Here is a 17,413-nt window from a genome sequence, read left to right as displayed (position 1 = left end):
CAGGGTAGTTAAGCTGTGGACCGGGCTCCCAAAGGAGGTGGCAGAATCCCCGTGATTGGAGGATTTTAGGAACAGGTTGGACAAACCCCTCTTGGGATCTAGGTTTACTCGGTCTTGCCTTGGTGCAGGGAAGTGAACTTGATGACCTCTCCAGAGCACTTCTCGCCCAGTGTTTTGATGATTGTATGGTTTCCCAAGTGGGAGATGGCCCTGGAGGGAACCTGTTCATGGTATCCAACGGGAGCAGATGATCCATACTGATCATAGAATCATAGAATATCAGGGTTGGAAGGGACCCCAGAAGGTCATCTAGTCCAACCCCCTGCTCGAAGCAGGACCAATTCCCAGTTAAATCATCCCAGCCAGGGCTTTGTCAAGCCTGACCTTAAAAACCTCTAAGGAAGGAGATTCTACCACCTCCCTAGGTAACGCATTTCAGTGTTTCACCACCCTCTTAGTGAAAAAGTTTTTCCTAATATCCAATCTAAACCTCCCCCACTGCAACTTGAGACCATTACTCCTCGTTCTGTCATCTGCTACCATTGAGAACAGTCTAGAGCCATCCTCTTTGGAACCCCCTTTCAGGTAGTTGAAAGCAGCTATCAAATCCCCCCTCATTCTTCTCTTCTGCAGGCTAAACAATCCCAGCTCCCTCAGCCTCTCCTCATAACTCATGTGTTCCAGTCCCCTAATCATTTTTGTTGCCCTTCGCTGGACTCTCTCCAATTTATCCACATCCTTCTTGAAGTGTGGGGCCCAAAGCTGGACACAGTACTCCAGATGAGGCCTCGCCAATGTCGAATAGAGGGGAACGATCACGTCCCTCGATCTGCTCGCTATGCCCCTACGTATACATCCCAAAATGCCATTGGCCTTCTTGGCAACAAGGGCACACTGCTGACTCATATCCAGCTTCTCGTCCACTGTCACCCCTAGGTCCTTTTCCGCAGAACTGCTGCCTAGCCATTCGGTCCCTAGTCTGTAGCTGTGCAGTGGGTTCTTCCGTCCTAAGTGCAGGACCCTGCACTTATCCTTATTGAACCTCATCAGATTTCTTTTGGCCCAATCCTCCAATTTGTCTAGGTCCTTCTGTATCCTATCCCTCCCCTCCAGCGTATCTACCACGCCTCCCAGTTTAGTATCATCCGCAAATTTGCTGAGAGTGCAATCCACACCATCCTCCAGATCATTTATGAAGATATTGAACAAAACCGGCCCCAGGACCGACCCTTGGGGCACTCCACTTGACACCGGCTGCCAACTAGACATGGAGCCATTGATCACTACCCGTTGAGCCCGACAATCTAGCCAGCTTTCTACCCACCTTATAGTGCATTCATCCAGCCCATACTTCCTTAACTTGCTGACAAGAGTACTGTGGGAGACCGTGTCAAAAGCTTTGCTAAAGTCTAGAAACAATACATCCACTGCTTTCCCTTCATCCACAGAACCAGTAATCTCATCATAAAAGGCGATTAGATTAGTCAGACATGACCTTCCCTTGGTGAATCCATGCTGGCTGTTCCTGATCACTTTCCTCTCATGCAAGTGCTTCAGGATTGATTCTTTGAGGACCTGCTCCATGATTTTTCCAGGGACTGAGGTGAGGCTGACTGGCCTGTAGTTCCCAGGATCCTCCTTCTTCCCTTTTTTAAAGATTGGCATTACATTAGCCTTTTTCCAGTCATCCGGGACTTCCCTGGTTCGCCACGAGTTTTCAAAGATAATGGCCAATGGCTCTGCAATCACAGCCGCCAATTCCTTCAGCACTCTCGGATGCAACTCGTCCGGCCCCATGGACTTGTGCACGTCCAGCTTTTCTAAATAGTCCCTAACCACCTCTATCTCCACAGAGGGCTGGCCATCTCTTCCCCATTTTGTGATGCCCAGCGCAGCAGTCTGGGAGCTGACCTTGTTAGTGAAAACAGAGGCAAAAAAAGCATTGAGTACATTAGCTTTTTCCACATCCTCTGTCACTAGGTTGCCTCCCTCATTCAGTAAGGGGCCCACACATTCCTTGGCTTTCTTCTTGTTGCCAACATACCCGAAGAAACCCTTCTTGTTATTCTTGACATCTCTGGCTAGCTGCAGCTCCAGGTGCGATTTGGCCCTCCTGATATCATTCCTACATGCCCGAGCAATATTTTTATACTCTTCCCTGGTCATAAGTCCAACCTTCCACTTCTTGTAAGCTTCTTTTTTATGTTTAAGATCCGCTAGGATTTCACCATTAAGCCAAGCTGGTCGCCTGCCATATTTACTATTCTTTCGACTCAGCGGGATGGTTTGTCCCTGTAACCTCAACAGGGATTCCTTGAAATACAGCCAGCTCTCCTGGACTCCTTTCCCCTTCAAGACAGGTTTCAGAGGAACAGCCGTGTTAGTCTGTATTCGCAAAAAGAAAAGGAGTACTTGTGGCACCTTAGAGACTAACCAATTTATTTGAGCATGAGCTTTCGTGAGCTACAGCTCACTTCATCAGATGTTTACCGTGGAAACTGCAGCAGACTTTAGTCTGCTGCAGTTTCCACGGTAAACATCTGATGAAGTGAGCTGTAGCTCACGAAAGCTCATGCTCAAATAAATTGGTTAGTCTCTAAGGTGCCACAAGTACTCCTTTTCTTTTTCCCCTTCAAGTTAGTCCCCCAGGGGATCCTGGCCATCCGTTCCCTCAGGGAGTCAAAGTCTGCTTTCCTGATCCCTCACTCCAGTGCACAAAGGTTGCAGGAATGTGCTGTGTGAGGTTAGACACAGTGGTCAGATCTACGCGAGGTAATTTAAGATTCCGTACCCCACAGGCCTTGTTAAGTTCAGCTTCTCTGTTGCTAGCAGCATTGTAGACAGGGCAGTGACTGCAGGCACCTTGTCAGCTAGCACCGAGGGTCTCTGCACTGAGGCTGCTGCTTTTGCTAGCATTGGTTCAGCACCCCCAGTGCTAGTTACCATGTAAATACTAGTGTGGATGGGACACAAGGATCTCTACCACTGTGTCTAGCCCTGCTCTGAGCAGATTTTCTTGCCATGGTGGGGAAATGCCCGAGCCCTGTCTGCACCAGGAGGTTAACACCAATGCAGCTGAGCTGGTGCTACCTAACTACAGGTATTAACTCTTCTAGCATAGACATACCCTAGACATGAGAGAAGAGCTCCATCTGCAAGGCCCCTGCAGTCCCTGGCCTCTCCGCTGAGACAAGCCAACAGTACCGTCTGGGCTGTGACTATCTGCTCCAAGGATCTAGATCAAGAGCCCCTGCTTCCTTCAGGTACCAAACAGCTGTTCACGGTTAATGCCACTAGCTCCTTCCAACTTAGCGTAGATTACAGCCATAACAGCATCCATATCTCAGTCCCCAACCTGAGGACTTAAACAAGAGCGTGCCTTTCAGAAATGCACTGAATGATGTTGCTTCAGGTCTTCTCTCCGCATCTCAGGAAAAAGGGTACAGCAGAAATGGGAAGAGTTGAGAGAAGGGCAATGAAAACACGTAGCAACCTCGGAACACTTCAGACAAGGCCTGGGACTGCTTAGGTCAGCGAGGAGATAATAGGGGATGGCATGATGAATGTGTATGAAATGGTGAACCCTATAGTGAAGGCTAGGGAAGTTTTCCTACTGTATATGCCCTTTCTCATGCTATCTGGAGATCTAAATCAAAGCAAAGGATCACCCAATGAAATTAAAAGGCAACTAATTTAAAGCTAGTAAAAGGAAATATTGCTTTACCTGCTGTGTGACCTGTGAGACTCCCTGCCACAAGGTGTTGCTGAAGCAAAGAGCTTAGTAGGATTCAAATAAGGTGAAAAATAAGAATAGCGACAGCTAACATGATGTGGAAGGAATCTAAAGCCACATACTTCAGTACACGTAAGCTACCTGCCGTGGCTAGGAAGAAATTCTCCTAGGAAGATGTTATGCTACCCCAGCCCATGGCAGGATTTTTGTGTCTTCCTCTGGAATAGCTGGTCTGACCATTGCTGGAGTTGGAGTATGGGGCTGGAGGGACCGTTGGGTCAGGCACTTCATTCCTTTGTCCTTGTTGGATAGAGAAGAAAAGCTCCTCCTTCCTTGCTGGTTCCCACATGCCTCTTCTGTGTAAGCGGGAGCCACCTCAGTAACTTCTAGGGCTCTGTGCCCCCTGCCTGGGTCTGTTGGGTGTATCCAAGGGCACAGGCCTGCAGTCCTCAAAGGGCCTGGCCTCCCCTGCATGTGCTCTCAGGGGATGTGAGGGAGCAGCCTAGCTCCCTTGGGCAGCAGGAGGCATGGGGATGGCATGTGTGCAGTACAGCATGGGGTGAGCGGCTTGGCGTGTGCTGTGGTTTAGAACATCCCTAATGAATCCATTTATGTAAAGAAGATTCATTAGGCACAAACATGAAGAGGAAGTTGGGTTTAATCCTAAAGAAGTGGCACCAAAGGCTGATGGTTACAGTTCCCACACAGGGATCTGGTCTATGCCCTGCCCCCACAGACAGCCCTTATGAAAATCCTCTCCTGGGCTCTGCAGCTCCCAGACAAATCGCTGTTGAGTTTCCACTGGAGAAACAGATACTGTGGGAGAGACTTGCTTGAGTTTCTCTCTGTAGCACGTGTTCACTGGACCCCTTTCTCCTTCACCCTATTGGGTTTAATTAAGTACAGTAGTTATCTGGGCAGCTGCTTTAGAGTTGCAAAGTCTGAGCTGGGAGGGGAGAGCAGAGGGAAGTCATCCCTGCTGTCCCATGCAGGAGAGAGAAGCTGGATCTTTCCATCGGGGCACTTCTGGAGCTTGCTGCCCTCAGCCCTTTCTGCCTTTGGAAATGCAGCACTATCTTTGTGTCACAAAAACACCCTCCTTCACGCATGAATGCTCCATGATCACCCCAGGACAGCGCTGCTACAGGCAGAGGACAGTGGGGGGGATAGCTCAGCAGTTTGAACATTGGCCTGCTAAACCCAGGGTTGTGAGTTCAATCCTTGAGGGGCCCATTTAGGGATCTGGGGAAGAAATTGGGGATTGGTCCTGCTTTGAGCAGGGGTTTGGACTAGATGACCTCCTGAGGTCCCTTCCAACCCTGGTATTCTATGATTCTATGACTGAGTGGTCGGAGTAGGGTGCTGAGAGCCAGCACCTGGGGCCAGATTTGAAGATGGAGAGAGGCACCTACTGGGATTTTTCAAAAGAACCTAGGCCAGGGGTGGGCAAACTACAGACTGGGCTGAATCCTGCCCTTGAGCTCCCTCGGGGGCTTGCCCTGCTCCGGCACTCCAGCCGGGGAGCAGGGTTGGGGGCCGCTCCACGCGGCTCCCGGAAGCAGTGGCATGGCCCCCCTCCAGCTTCTATGCAAAGCAGAGCGCCTGGCCATGCCTCTGCAAAGGAGCTGGAGAAGGGACATGCCACTGCTTCCTGGAGCTGCTTGAGGTAAGCACCAGCTGGAGCCTGCACCCCGAGCCTCCTCCCACACCCAAACCCCCCAGCCTTGAGCCCCCTCCCTCCCTCTGAACCTCTCGGTCCCAGCCCGGAGCACCCTCCTGCACTCCAAACTCCTCATTCCCAGCCGGAGAACTAGCCCCTCCCTGCACCCCCACCACCCCCACACCAGCCCAGAGCCCCCTCCCACACCTGAAGTCCTCCTTTCTGGCCCCACCCACCCCAGAGCCTGCACCCCAACCCCAATTTTGTGAGCTTTCATGGCCTGCCATACAATTTCTATTCCCAGATGTGGACCTTGGGCCAAAACATTTGCCCACCCTTGACCTAGGTACATGCCCTGCTGTAGCTCACGAAAGCTTATGCTCAAATAAATTGGTTAGTCTCTAAGGTGCCACAAGTACTCCTTTTCTTTTTACTCCTCATAACACAAGAACTCGGGGTCACCCAATTCATAGGCAGCAGGTTTAAAACAAAAGGAAATATTTCATCACACAATGCAGTCAGTCTGTGGAACTCTTTGCCAGAGGATGTTGTGAAGGCCAAGACTATACCAGCGTTCAAAAAAGAACTAGATAACCATTGATGGACTTATCCTCCATGAACTTATCAGCCAGGATGGGCAGGGATGGTGTCCCTAGCTTCTGTTTGCCAGAAGCTGGGAATGGGTGACAGGGGATGGATCACTTGATGATTCCCTGTTCTGTTCATTCCCTCTGAAGCACCTGGCATTGGCCGCTGTTGGAAGACCGGCTACTGGCTAGATGTCCTTTGGTCTGAGCCAGTATGGCCGTTCTTATGTTAGGCTGAGCGCTGGAGGCGAAAGCAGGGTCTGAAAATAAGCATCCCAGGTACGGTAAGCCCTGCTGCAGGGACTAGGGCTCTCAAACCTTACTCCTGCCGCTCAAGGTGGCTCAAGCTCTCTGGTTTGTCTGTATGATGAGTTCATGGCCCAGAGTAGGAGGAGGGTGAGAGAGGCACCAGTAGGACGTTGATTTCCGCAGCCTCCAGTTTGAGTCAGATCCCTTCCCCGCAGGAAGTGGGCAGCGGAGGGTGGGGGGGTGGTACTCGCATTGCTGGAGAAATACCCAATGACGGTGAGCTGCTTGTCTCTAAATCAAGGGGCAGGAAGTGAGAGCCACAGGGGATGTGATGAAAGGGTGATTTGGAGAAAGCAATCTGCTGACCTAAACTATTGGCTTAGTCACTGCCAAAAAGTAACAGACAGACGTGTGGTGGAGTGGGAGCTACGTGTGCAGACGTGCAAGCACTGAACTCCATCCAGCGCACGAACACACCACAGCCTTTAGACAGGCCACACACCTCCAGGGTGTTACTCGCATGAGCCCCTTCCCAGTCCCAGGAGCAGAATGACAGGCATTCTGGGGAAACCTGCCATTGGAGTCTCACCTTGCACTAGCGCCTTTGCCGAAGCCCAGCTGCTGACAGCCACAACCCCTGCTGCATACCGCTGCAGTTCTGGGTAGGGTGTGAACTTGGGCTTCTTGGCTGGGAAGGGCTCTGCACTCGAGTCAGACCAGATGTCCCGAGTGGTGGTGTTCTGACTAGCGTGTAAGCTCCTGTGGGCAGGGCAGGGTATGCTGGAGGCCAGTGCTGCTCCTTCCCCATCACCCTAGCCCCCGCGGCACATTACACATTATACCTATGTGCGTGGTGCTGCGGTCCATATCGTCCTCTGGGTATCCTGGGCATGTCCTTTTTGCTCAGAGGTGGGCCCTGAATTCTTTCCTTGTGCGCTGAGATGTGTGGGGGAAATGTCTGAGAGAGGTTCCTCTTGGCTTCTGAGAAGGAGCCTGCTGTCCTGCTCCCGGGAGCTGTGACTCAGGGCTGCATGTCTGGGGCTTTGGCTGCGGCTCCTTCTCCTGGGGGTGTCTGGCTCCTCACCCATAGGCCAGCCTTAGCTGCAGGAAGCAGCACGGCCACGGCCAGCAGCTGCTCAGGCCTCGTGGGAGTTGGCCTCAGAAGGTCCCGGGAGGAGCGAGCATTGCTGCTAATAGACCGGGAGTACCTGTGGTACCACAAGTGCTCCTGGTCTTTTTGTGGATACAGACTAACACGGCTGCTCCTCTGAAACCTGTCTCTGCTGCTAATGTTAGAGTCCCTCAGTACAACTGCCACATGGGCCTGAGTTCTCGGGCTTTGGGACCCACGTCCCCCACAGCTAGCTGGGCACCCTGATCCTGCTCTGCCAGCAGCCTGCTTGGGCTGATGGAGGACAGGCCTGTTCGGGAGAACAAGTCTCTGCAAGGAACAGCCCAAGTGTTTGGGCAGTGCCCGGGCACAGCGCTTGGAAAGGCCAGGCACTGCCCTGTACCAGAAGCCTTGGGCATGCTGCTAGTACATGGAGAGGTGTAACTGGATCCCTGTTATCAGTCAAGGACGCTGTGGAGCTCTTTCTCCCTGGGGGGGGTCTGCGTGATTACTGGGGAGCACATCATGTGTGCACCTTTCCTAGCCCACTGGTCCTGACCCACCATTATCATTCTCTTTTCCTTTGTTTACCCATAGCTGCAGGAAAGCCCTGAACTCTGCAAGACCCTGGGAGGCAATGTCTAATGACAGGTTTCAGAGTAATGAGTAAACCCCAGGTGCTCGCAGAGGCTGCGGCTGGCAGGGCTCAGAGCTCTGGGTACTCAGCGGAGCAACTCTTCCCTGGCTGCTGCCCCATTCTCTGCAGCTGCGATGTCCCAATGACTCTCTCCCTCTGCGGCCGGCAGTGGAGGGCAGCGTGACTAGCTCCTGCCCATAGACCCTTCCCACCCTCACTGCAGGGCCTTGCGCTCCCCACACCCTGAGGCCTTGTGGAGTGTAATGTGGGCTGGGTGCACAGAGGGCAGTGCTGCCCATCTCAGCTCCTGCGCCCTTGGCTGGCTGTTGGTGGTTTTTAGCCATGTATAAAAGGGTCTAGGTGCACACAGCTGTGTCCATATTGCTTCTTTCTCAGAGCAGCAGACTGCGAGGCCAGGTCTATGCTGTAACCTGTTGCTGTCATCACAGGCACCGACTCCATGGGTGCTCTGGGGCTGGAGCACCCATGGGGAAAAATTAGTGGGTGCTGTGCATCCACTGGCAGCCAAGCTCCCCTCCTCCCATGCCTGACCTCCTTCCCCCCGAGCGTGCCACATCCCTGCTCCTCCACCTACTTCCCAGCACTTCCTGGCCGGTTGCTGTCAAACAGCTGTTCGTCAGTGTTAGCATGCTCTGGGAAGGGGTGGGAGGAACGGGAACATGGCACGCTCGGGGGTGCAGAGCTGGGGCAGGGAGGGGGTGGAGACTTTGAGGGAAGGGGTAGGAATGGGCACAGGAGCTTCATGGAAGGGGTGGAGCTGGGAGCAGAGGTGGGGAGGGTCAAGCACCCAGGGGAAAGAGGGGAAATCAGCACCTATGGCTGGCATAGCTGTTAATAGGGTGTGATGAGGTGCAGTTTGTACCTGACATCACTGTGCTGGCAAAAGCCACTAGTGTTCACCTGGCCTGAGTCTTGCCTGCTGGCCCCAGGAGTATGAGCATTTTGAGGCTCTGTACTCTACACCAAGGAGCCCTACTTTCTTCCCTGACTACGTGCCGCTACAGAGGCAGGAAGGTTGGCGCCTTCTTGCTAGATCCTGCCAAAGCCCCTAACTTACAGCCTGATGCTCCAGCTCTGGCCCCATTGCATTGTCATTCTCACCTGAGTGAGATGGGTGTGAAATGTTGCACAGGCGTAAATGATGGCCCTAGGTGCTGGCACTGGAGACTCAGGCTTCAAGGAAAATTTCTCCACCATCATAGCCACCCCACCACCACTGAGATTCTCCCGTGACTCCAGCAGCTGGGACTTTAAAGAAACACCAAGTAATGCGAGACTAGTGATTAAACTCCTGAGTTGGCAGCAGTGTGCTGGTGTAGAGAAGCACCTGGAGCGGTGCGCTAGTGCAGAGAAGTGGCTGCCAGGTTATTAATTATTTGTATTTTGGCACCTAGGGAGCCTTAGTCATGGACCAGGACCCCACAGTCCTAGGTGCTGTACAGACCCGTAACAGTCCCAAAGAGCCTGCATCTGTTGTATAAATAAAAAAACAAGGGGATCCAACAAAAAAGAGGAGCACAAGGTGAGATAAAACTTCAGCATGAAGAGCAGTGCAATTGTAGCCGTCTTGGTCCCAGGACATTAGAGAGACAAGGTGGGGGAGGTAATATCTTTTATTGGACCAACCTCTGTTAGTAAGAGAGAGAAGCCTTTGAGCTGCATGGAGCTGAAGAAGAGCTCTGTGTAAACTTCTCTTTCTCACCAACAGACGTTGGACCAATAAAAAAATATTACCTCCCCCACCTTGTGTGTCAGCACGAAAAGCAACAGTCCAGCACACCAGCTGCGTACCCGTTGTCAGGTTTTTTGGTAGGCATCCCTGCAAAGGAGAGATTGACGGGGGGCAACAAGGGGCCTTTCGGCCCCATGTTGTCCTGGGGGCGCAATGACAACCAGAAAGGTTTTCTTTCCCCTCTCCTGAGACTGGTCTACCTCTGCTGCCCTGCTGCCGCTGCAGTTCAGAAAGAGACAGCTCTCTAGCTGCCTGGGATCTCAGGCTAGTCCCAGTTCGGAAGATTTACCGACTCCTTGACCCAAATCAGAACTTGTCATCTGTGGTGCCTCTCCAGAGGCCACACAAGTGAGTAACTTCTGGGAAGGTGCAGTCCACTGGTGATAATGTCCCTGAAATGACAGCTCCTCCCTTTGACCTGCAGTAAAATGCCAGCCAAAAGCAAATGTCACCTGCTCTTACTGTTCCTCCAGACTGTGTGCATCCCCCCAGGCCGGGGGTAGGAAGCCTCAGGAAGGAGATGTCTGCAGCAACTGCTATCTGTCTACATCAGGCAGGATGGTTGCATGATCCTCTGGTTTCTGGCCTCTAGTTCAAAGGTCCCTCTCAAACCCCACAGCATTGTAGCACTTTACATAATAATAATAAAATCCCCGCCCCACCCCTAGCTAGCTCTAAGTTTGCTTCTGCTGCCAGGCAGAGAGCGGGATTTCTGTTTACATTTACTGGAAGGCTCTCAGATACCATGGTGATGGGCAGCCACGTAAAAAACACAATAGATGAGTTTCAGAATAGCAGCCGTGTTAGTCTGTATCTGCAAAAAGAAAAGGAGTACTTGTGGCACCTTAGAGACTAACAAATTTATTTGAGCACAAGCTTTCATGAGCTACAGCTCACTTCATCGGATGCATACAGTGGATGAGCTGTGACAGTGGCTGATGAAGATCTGTGCTGTCAGCAGGTGGAATCAGTTATGCTTAACGGAAGTGGCTAGGCAGCTTGAGAGAGATTAGCAGGGGGGCAGGGAACGGGTGAACTGATTCAAGTGCTGGCATTTTCTACCAGCAAGCCTTCCGAGGGCTGACCAGGAAAGGTGGACCTGAATGTTATTTCCAGACATGCTATATTGATCATTTTTACTGGACAGTCTAATACGGGCTCTCCCATTCCAGGACTCTTCATCTGCTCAGGATAGGGTGTGTTTCTCTGCAACTGCAGGAAACCCGGGACAAACCATTCCGGTTGCAGCCGGTAGGCAGGCCATAGACTCTGGGATTAAACCTCTGTGTTTAGCCACTGGAGAACTAGAGGGGGGAGCTCAGAGTGAGCCATTTTTATTCATCTCTACTAGCCAGAGAGACCTTGAGAAACCGTGGCCCCTACCTTGCCCTTGGATTCTGAGTTAGGTCTTTCCATGGCCATTACTGAGGGTTGTAATTTAAAAAGAAAACTGTGATGATGTGAAACTCATTTTTTAGCTTTTTCAGAGCCACCCATGGGCCGGTGTCCTGTTAACTCAGCCCTGCAAAGCTGTGAACTTTTCTCTCCTTCCCCCTGGTCAATGAGGTGAGAACTGCCCTGTGCACGTGGGCTATCTAAATCCCAAACCCTGGTTTGGCCTCTCTCCCTCTGCTTTCCCCACATGTTTCAGAGTAACAGCCCTGTTAGTCTGTATTCGCAAAAAGAAAAGGAGTACTTGTGGCACCTTAGAGACTAACCAATTTATTTGAGCATGAGCTTTCGTGAGCTACAGCTCACTTCATCGGATGCATACCATGGAAACTGCAGAAGACATTATATACACAGAGACCATGAAACAATAAATAAAGAGAGTGGTCACTTTGGATGGGTATTGCCAGCAGGAGAGTGAGTTGGGGGGGGGGGGCGGCATGTGAGAAAACCTGGATTTGTGCTGGAAATGGCCCAACTTGATGATCACTTTAGATAAGCTATTACCAGCAGGAGAGTGGGGTGGGAGGAGGTATTGTTTCATGGTCTCTGTGTATATAATGTCTTCTGCAGTTTCCACGGTATGCATCCGATGAAGTGAGCTGTAGCTCATGAAAGCTTATGCTCTAATAAATTGGTTAGTCTCTAAGGTGCCACAAGTACTCCTTTTCTTTTTCCCCACATAGCATCTCAACTAGGAACAGACTGGGAGTTCTGTCCATCTGCTAGCCTGTCCTTGTTCACAAACACACATCCGCAGCTGGAGACTGGAAAGCAGCAACTTTGGGAAGTTTGTCAAGCAAAAGGGAGATCTTGGGTCAGTGCCTGGCTCTGACACTGTGACCTTGGACAACTCCTTTCATCTCTCTGTATCTGGGTTCCCCCTCTGTGACATGAGGACACTTTCCCATCTCACCCAGGCATTGTGTGGATAAAGCCAGTCCTGATGGCAGGGTGCTCTACTATTACAATGCTGAGGGTCATGTTAGCATGTTAGTACAAGAGTCCTGATCTTCATGGGGCCCTCTGTGGCCTGTGGTGATACACTGCAATAATCAGGAACTTCACTAGCAGCGAGACTAGACCGGGGCTCTCAAACTGGGGGTTGGGACCCCTCAGGGGGTGGCAAGGTTATTACATGGGGGGTTGCGAGATGTCAGCCTCCACCCCAAACCCCGCCTTGCCTCCGGCATTTATAATAGTGTTAAGTATATAAAAACGTGTTTTTAATTTGGGGGGGAGGGGGTCATGTAGCAAGCCTCTGAGTGCGAAAGGGGTCACCAGTACATAAGTTTGAGAACCACTGGACTAGCCCCTGCACTGAGGTGCGGTACCCTTATGCCGGACCCAGATGTCCGCGCTCAGCAGATTTCCGCCTTCCCCGGCTGTTCCTGGCAATCCCTGGCACCCCAGGGCGCGGCTGCTAGGTCTGGCTGGCCACAGAGCGCATTGCGGGGCTGGTTTTAAGCCCGGCGGGTGGATTTAGAAGCGGTGTCTCAGGGCTGGTGTTGGCGGCTGGTTCAGCAGGGGAGGATTAGCCATTAGCCCCCGGCCAGAGCTGATGCTAATCGGGCAGTGAGCTGCTCCTGAGCCCTGGGCCGGGCCAGGCCGAGCCGCGGGCGGGCGGGGAGAGTGCTCCGCAGCAGGTCTGCTCCCGGAAAGGGGTTGAGCAACGGCCCGTTCCCCGAAGGGAAGTGGCGGGGCCCCTTCCCCCATCCCAGCTGCTCCGGGCCCCACACGTGTCCCGGGCTGCGGGGTTTGGGGCGGGAGCCGCCGCGCTGCCACCCCGGCAGCCCGGCCCTGAACCCGCAGCGCCCCGCACGTGTCCCGGGCTGCGGGGTTTGGGGCGGGAGCCGCCGCGCTGCCACCCCGGGAGCCCGGCCCTGAACCCGCAGCCCCCCGGGCGCCGCACAGCCCGCGCCCGACCACCGCAGCGCCCCGCACGCCCCGCGGGGGCCGGGCTCCCAGGGCGGGGCTGCCGCGGCAGTCTCGGCTCCCATTGGTCGCTCTAGCCCGAGGGGGCGTGTCCCGCACGCTGATTGGCCGGCGCGGGGGTGTACCGGCCGCCCGTGGCGCCCAGGTGTGGCAGTGAGGCGAGGAGCGGAGCCATGAGCTGCAGCGAGTGAGTGCGAGCGGGAGGCCGGAGGGTGCGCGGGGCTGGGCGGGGGGACCAGGTGTCCCCATTTTGGGGTCTTTGCCGTGTATCGGCTCCTATTGCCCCCCACCCCGTCCCGATTGTTCACATTTGGTGTCTGGCCCAGTGTTGCGGGGGGGCGAAGGGGAACGCGGGGGCTGGTCTGGGGGCGAAGGAGGGCGGGGCGGGGGGGGCGTAGGGGAGAAGTGGGGTAGCAGGGGGGCTGGTTGGGGTGCAGTGGTGCGAAGGGGGGCTGGTCACGGTGGGGCGGAGGGGGGGCCGAGGGGGGGCTGGTCGGGGGGCAGAGGAGGGCTGGTCACGGTGGGGCGAAGGGGGGGCTGGTCGGGGGGCAGAGGAGGGCTGGTCACGGTGGGGCGAAGGGGGGGCCGAGGGGGGCTGATCGGGGGGGCCGAGGGGGGCTGGTCACGGTGGGGCCGAGGGGGGCTTGTCGGGGGGGTGAAGGGGAACAGTGGGGAGAAGATGGGCTGGGGGGTACTGGCGGTGGATTGGAGGGTGGATGTTGGTTGCTTTCTCAGGCAAAGTGGCTTCTGGTCTCTGGTGGGGTATGTGGGGCTGGTGGGTGGTTAGTGTGCAGGAGTTTGGGGGTTGACCAGCAGGGTGGAAGGAAGCAGCCCTAAATTCATTGGTTGCAGGCCTCTGGCAGTGGGGTTGCTGGTGATCTGTGGTGAGTGGGTCTGGGAGGTTCTGGGGGGGTTGTTGCTAGGGATTAATTGAGCTCTTCTCACTCTGATTGCAATGTCCCCTGGCCCTGCTAGATATCTCCTGCTGTTCTCGGCTCTCCTGCCCCCAGGCTACACCTCTAACCCCATGTCTGTGCTTCTTTCCAGACTGTTCCAGGTGTTCAGCACACCCCCAGCCATGCCTGTGGATTTTGCCATGCGGCTCTGCCTGACCCACTCTCCTCCCATCTGCAAGCTGCTGAACTCCTATGAGGAGCTGCGGGGTGGCCGGGGGTGCAAACCCCTCCGCTCCTGCCTGAACCAGAAGCCCAGTGCAGAGCTGGAGCAGCGGGACAGCACCAAGGGCAGCCGGAGCAAGAAGAAGAGGGTGGTGTTTGCTGACATGAAGGGGCTTTCCTTGACAGCGGTCCGCTTCTTCTCCAAGATCGAGGAGGACCTGTGCGACCTGCAGCAAGCCCTGTCCGACCTGACCTGCCTCAGGCCCAAGCTGCGAGACCCCCACATAGAGACAAAGAAGTACACACTGGACTTCCCACAGCCCTCTGCCGACTACATGGCTTTCCGCAGCCGGCTGCACACCAACCTGATCTGCCTGGAGAACTGTCTGATCCAGGAGCGGTCCCTGTCGGGGACCATCAAGGTCAGGAACATCGGGTATGAGAAGAAGGTGCATGTCCGCATCACCTTTGACTCCTGGAGGAGTTTCCGGGATGTCTGCTGCCAATATATGCACAGCACATACGGCCCCACTGATGCAGACGTGTTCTCCTTCAGCATCACCCTGCCCAAAGCGTCCAGCCTCCACGGAGCCATCGAGTTCTGTGTTTCCTTTCAGTGTGGGCAGAAAACCTACTGGGACAACAACAATGGGAACAACTACAAGGTGCGCCACATGAGTTCCTCGTCCCCTCCCAGCACCTTCTCCCAGCTGGCAAGGGGCTCCAGCGTGGCTGGGGAGCACCTGGGCCCCTCCAAGGCAGCGGCGCTGGTCCTCTCTCACTGGCAGACCTGGAGGCGTTTGGAGAACCATGGTCCATACTGGTAGGAATGAGAGTTCTAAGTGTGGGTACAAATGCTCCGCTCCAGCAGAGGCAATGCCTTGCGGGGGTCCCGCTGCGGAAGACACTGCTCGCTATGTCACTAGCTTGTCTGTGTCCCCTCTGGTCTTCGTGGACGCTGCTTCAGCACCAGGACCTGCCATAGAAGCTGGAGGCCGTAGCTCAGCTTGAATCCTGGGTGTGGGTTCTTAGCGCAGAACACATCACTAGCAGAGACTGTGCCAGGGACGCTGGGCAGGGATTGTGCGGGGGGCATCTCCCGCTGCTGTCTCCTCATTTGTGAAAGTAGCTGGGGAAGGGCTAGGCCAGACCTTGGCTTGTTTGCAGAGGCCAGCAAAGCTGCTGGCGGGTCAAAGGACTGAGTTACCAAGCCCCAATAAAAACTGCCCAGCCAGCCTAGCAACCAAGGGTCTTTGGACTCGGTGGGGGTGCAGGTCAGAACGGCAGACCCAGTGGGCACAGAAACAGGAATGGGAGAGGCTGCCTAAGTGCCTTGTAGTTGCCAGGCATTTGGGACAAATAGGCATCCAGGCCTGTGCTGCAGATAATGGTATGAATGTCTGCGGCACCCAATGGCCAGCATCCATACCGTGAGCTATGCCTACATCCCCCCTGAAGGGAACCAGTGGCTGTCACTTTAAATCCTCTCAATGGCAAGGGGCTGCGGGACAAGGCACCGGCCTGGCTGTTAGGGCTTCTGTCTCATTTACCCCAGTGGGGGTGGCTGGCAGGTTCTTCACATTGAAGATGACAGACTGCGGGTGGCCTGGCATGGTGGTGAGCAGCTCATTGGGATGTGCTCCTTCAGGACCTGCTGCTGTGGGAGGAAGGCTGGCCTGGGCTCGGCTGGCTTTTGCTGTGGCCGCTAGTGACACAGCACATTGGTCGCTGCGTCAGTTCGTGTCACGCCTCCGTAGGGGACCACGCTCACCTGCGTCTGGTGTCATTGGCCGCCCTCCAGGAGGGCGGTAAATCGGTGCAGTGACAGTGTGCAAAGTGCAGGTGTAGCCTGGCTCACTCTGAGTGACACTGTGTCTCCGCAGTCCGTGCAGGGCACAGGCTGAGCTGGACTGGCTGTCAGTGCTTATCTGGGCTGGCTGCTGCTGCGATCTTGGGCCTGGGCCACTGGGAAACCTTCCGGTTTTAGCTGTTGTGAATAGATTCAGAACCTTAATAAAGTCTCTGTATACTGAGAACCCTGCCGTTTTCTTGTGACTGCAGCCTAAACAGCCAAATGCTGATGATTTCCTGCACAAAGAATAGGTCTAGCACCCACTGCCCCAATAATGGGCTGAAAACCTCCCCCTACCCCCCCCATCAAACACAGGATGGGGAGATGTGATCTCCCTGGTATTGGTAAGGTAGCCCATCCCCCTCAATGAATCACATGGAAGTAGAAAGAAAAGGAGGACTTGTGGCACCTTAGAGACTAACCAATTTATTTGAGCATGAGCTTTCGTGAGCTACAGCTCACTTCAGTTACAGACCCCCTGGCTGTATGGATTGTGTTGTCCCCAAGCTGGATTACTGCTGGGGAGAGTTGCCTTGCCAGTGTAGGTGGATGATAGGCACAAGCCTGTCTTAGGTTTCCTATCCCTCCCCTGAACAGAGCTCATCCCATTTCACCAAGGGAAGGAGCAATTTTGCAAGCCAGAGAAATGGCAACACCTTCCTCCTCATCCCTCCAAGTGCACCTCCTGCTGGGAGCCTCTGGTCACTGCACAGGCTGTAGTCCAGCAGGAACCTCCAAGGGAAGCTCAGCAAGAGCTTTGAATCTTTCTCTGCCCTGCCTCCACCACTCTGCTCAGGGCTGAGTGCTTTGAGGCACGAGGAACTGTGACCAAAACCTCTCTCTCCCTTGTCCTAGGGCGGTGGGAAGAAATGCCAAACCCACACTGCCTCCTGGAGTTTCCCCCCATCGCCACGTGCCAGGAACTTCAATGGTGTGAAAGAGTCTAGGGGTGTCCCAGAAGCCTCTTCTCCCTGGCTTTCCTGTATTGCCTGGCTGCTGCTGCAGCCCCAGGGTCTCTTGCCCCTCTTGTGGGATGTGTGTCTGTTCAGGGTCCCTTTTTCTTATGCCCTTCTCTGCTTCTCACCTTTAGGTAGTAAGCTGCCCAAGGAGACAGGATTTCAGGGGCTTGCGTCATGGAACTGAAAGCCCGTTAGCTCCTGCATCCTTTGCCAGCGATTAGCAGGCAGCTGGGATTGGAAGGTGACATAGCAGTGATATCTATAGCTCCTAATTCCTGAGTCCATTACAGCAAAAGCCTCTTTGGTTGGACTGTGGCCCAGTGAGCACCCTGCAGCACCAGCACATAACTCACCCTGGGCCTCGGTAAGT

The 17,413-nt window shown here is 54.3% G+C and overlaps 1 protein-coding gene across 3 annotated transcripts in view; it reads left to right on the top strand.

Moving 5' to 3' along the window:
* Positions 1-17,413, top strand: part of LOC140903579 (protein phosphatase 1 regulatory subunit 3C-B) — a 24,080-nt gene extending 6,667 nt beyond the window's left edge. For 2 of the 3 annotated variants that reach the window (XM_073325090.2, XM_073325089.2), the window contains exon 2: positions 14,162-16,268. In XM_073325090.2, coding sequence (XP_073181191.2) covers positions 14,193-15,059 — 867 coding nt within the window. In that variant the 5' untranslated portion in view covers positions 14,162-14,192 and the 3' untranslated portion in view covers positions 15,060-16,268. Of the gene's footprint in view, positions 1-13,203; positions 13,302-14,161; positions 16,269-17,174 lie in introns of those variants that run through there. The other variant, XM_073325088.2, reaches the window with a different exon arrangement.

The sequence above is a fragment of the Lepidochelys kempii genome, chromosome 26, assembly GCF_965140285.1.
Source record: "Lepidochelys kempii isolate rLepKem1 chromosome 26, rLepKem1.hap1, whole genome shotgun sequence".
NCBI lineage: Eukaryota > Metazoa > Chordata > Testudines > Cheloniidae > Lepidochelys > Lepidochelys kempii.
The sequence above is the reverse complement of the archived record's forward strand: the minus strand, read 5'-3'. Positions and strand labels throughout refer to the sequence as shown.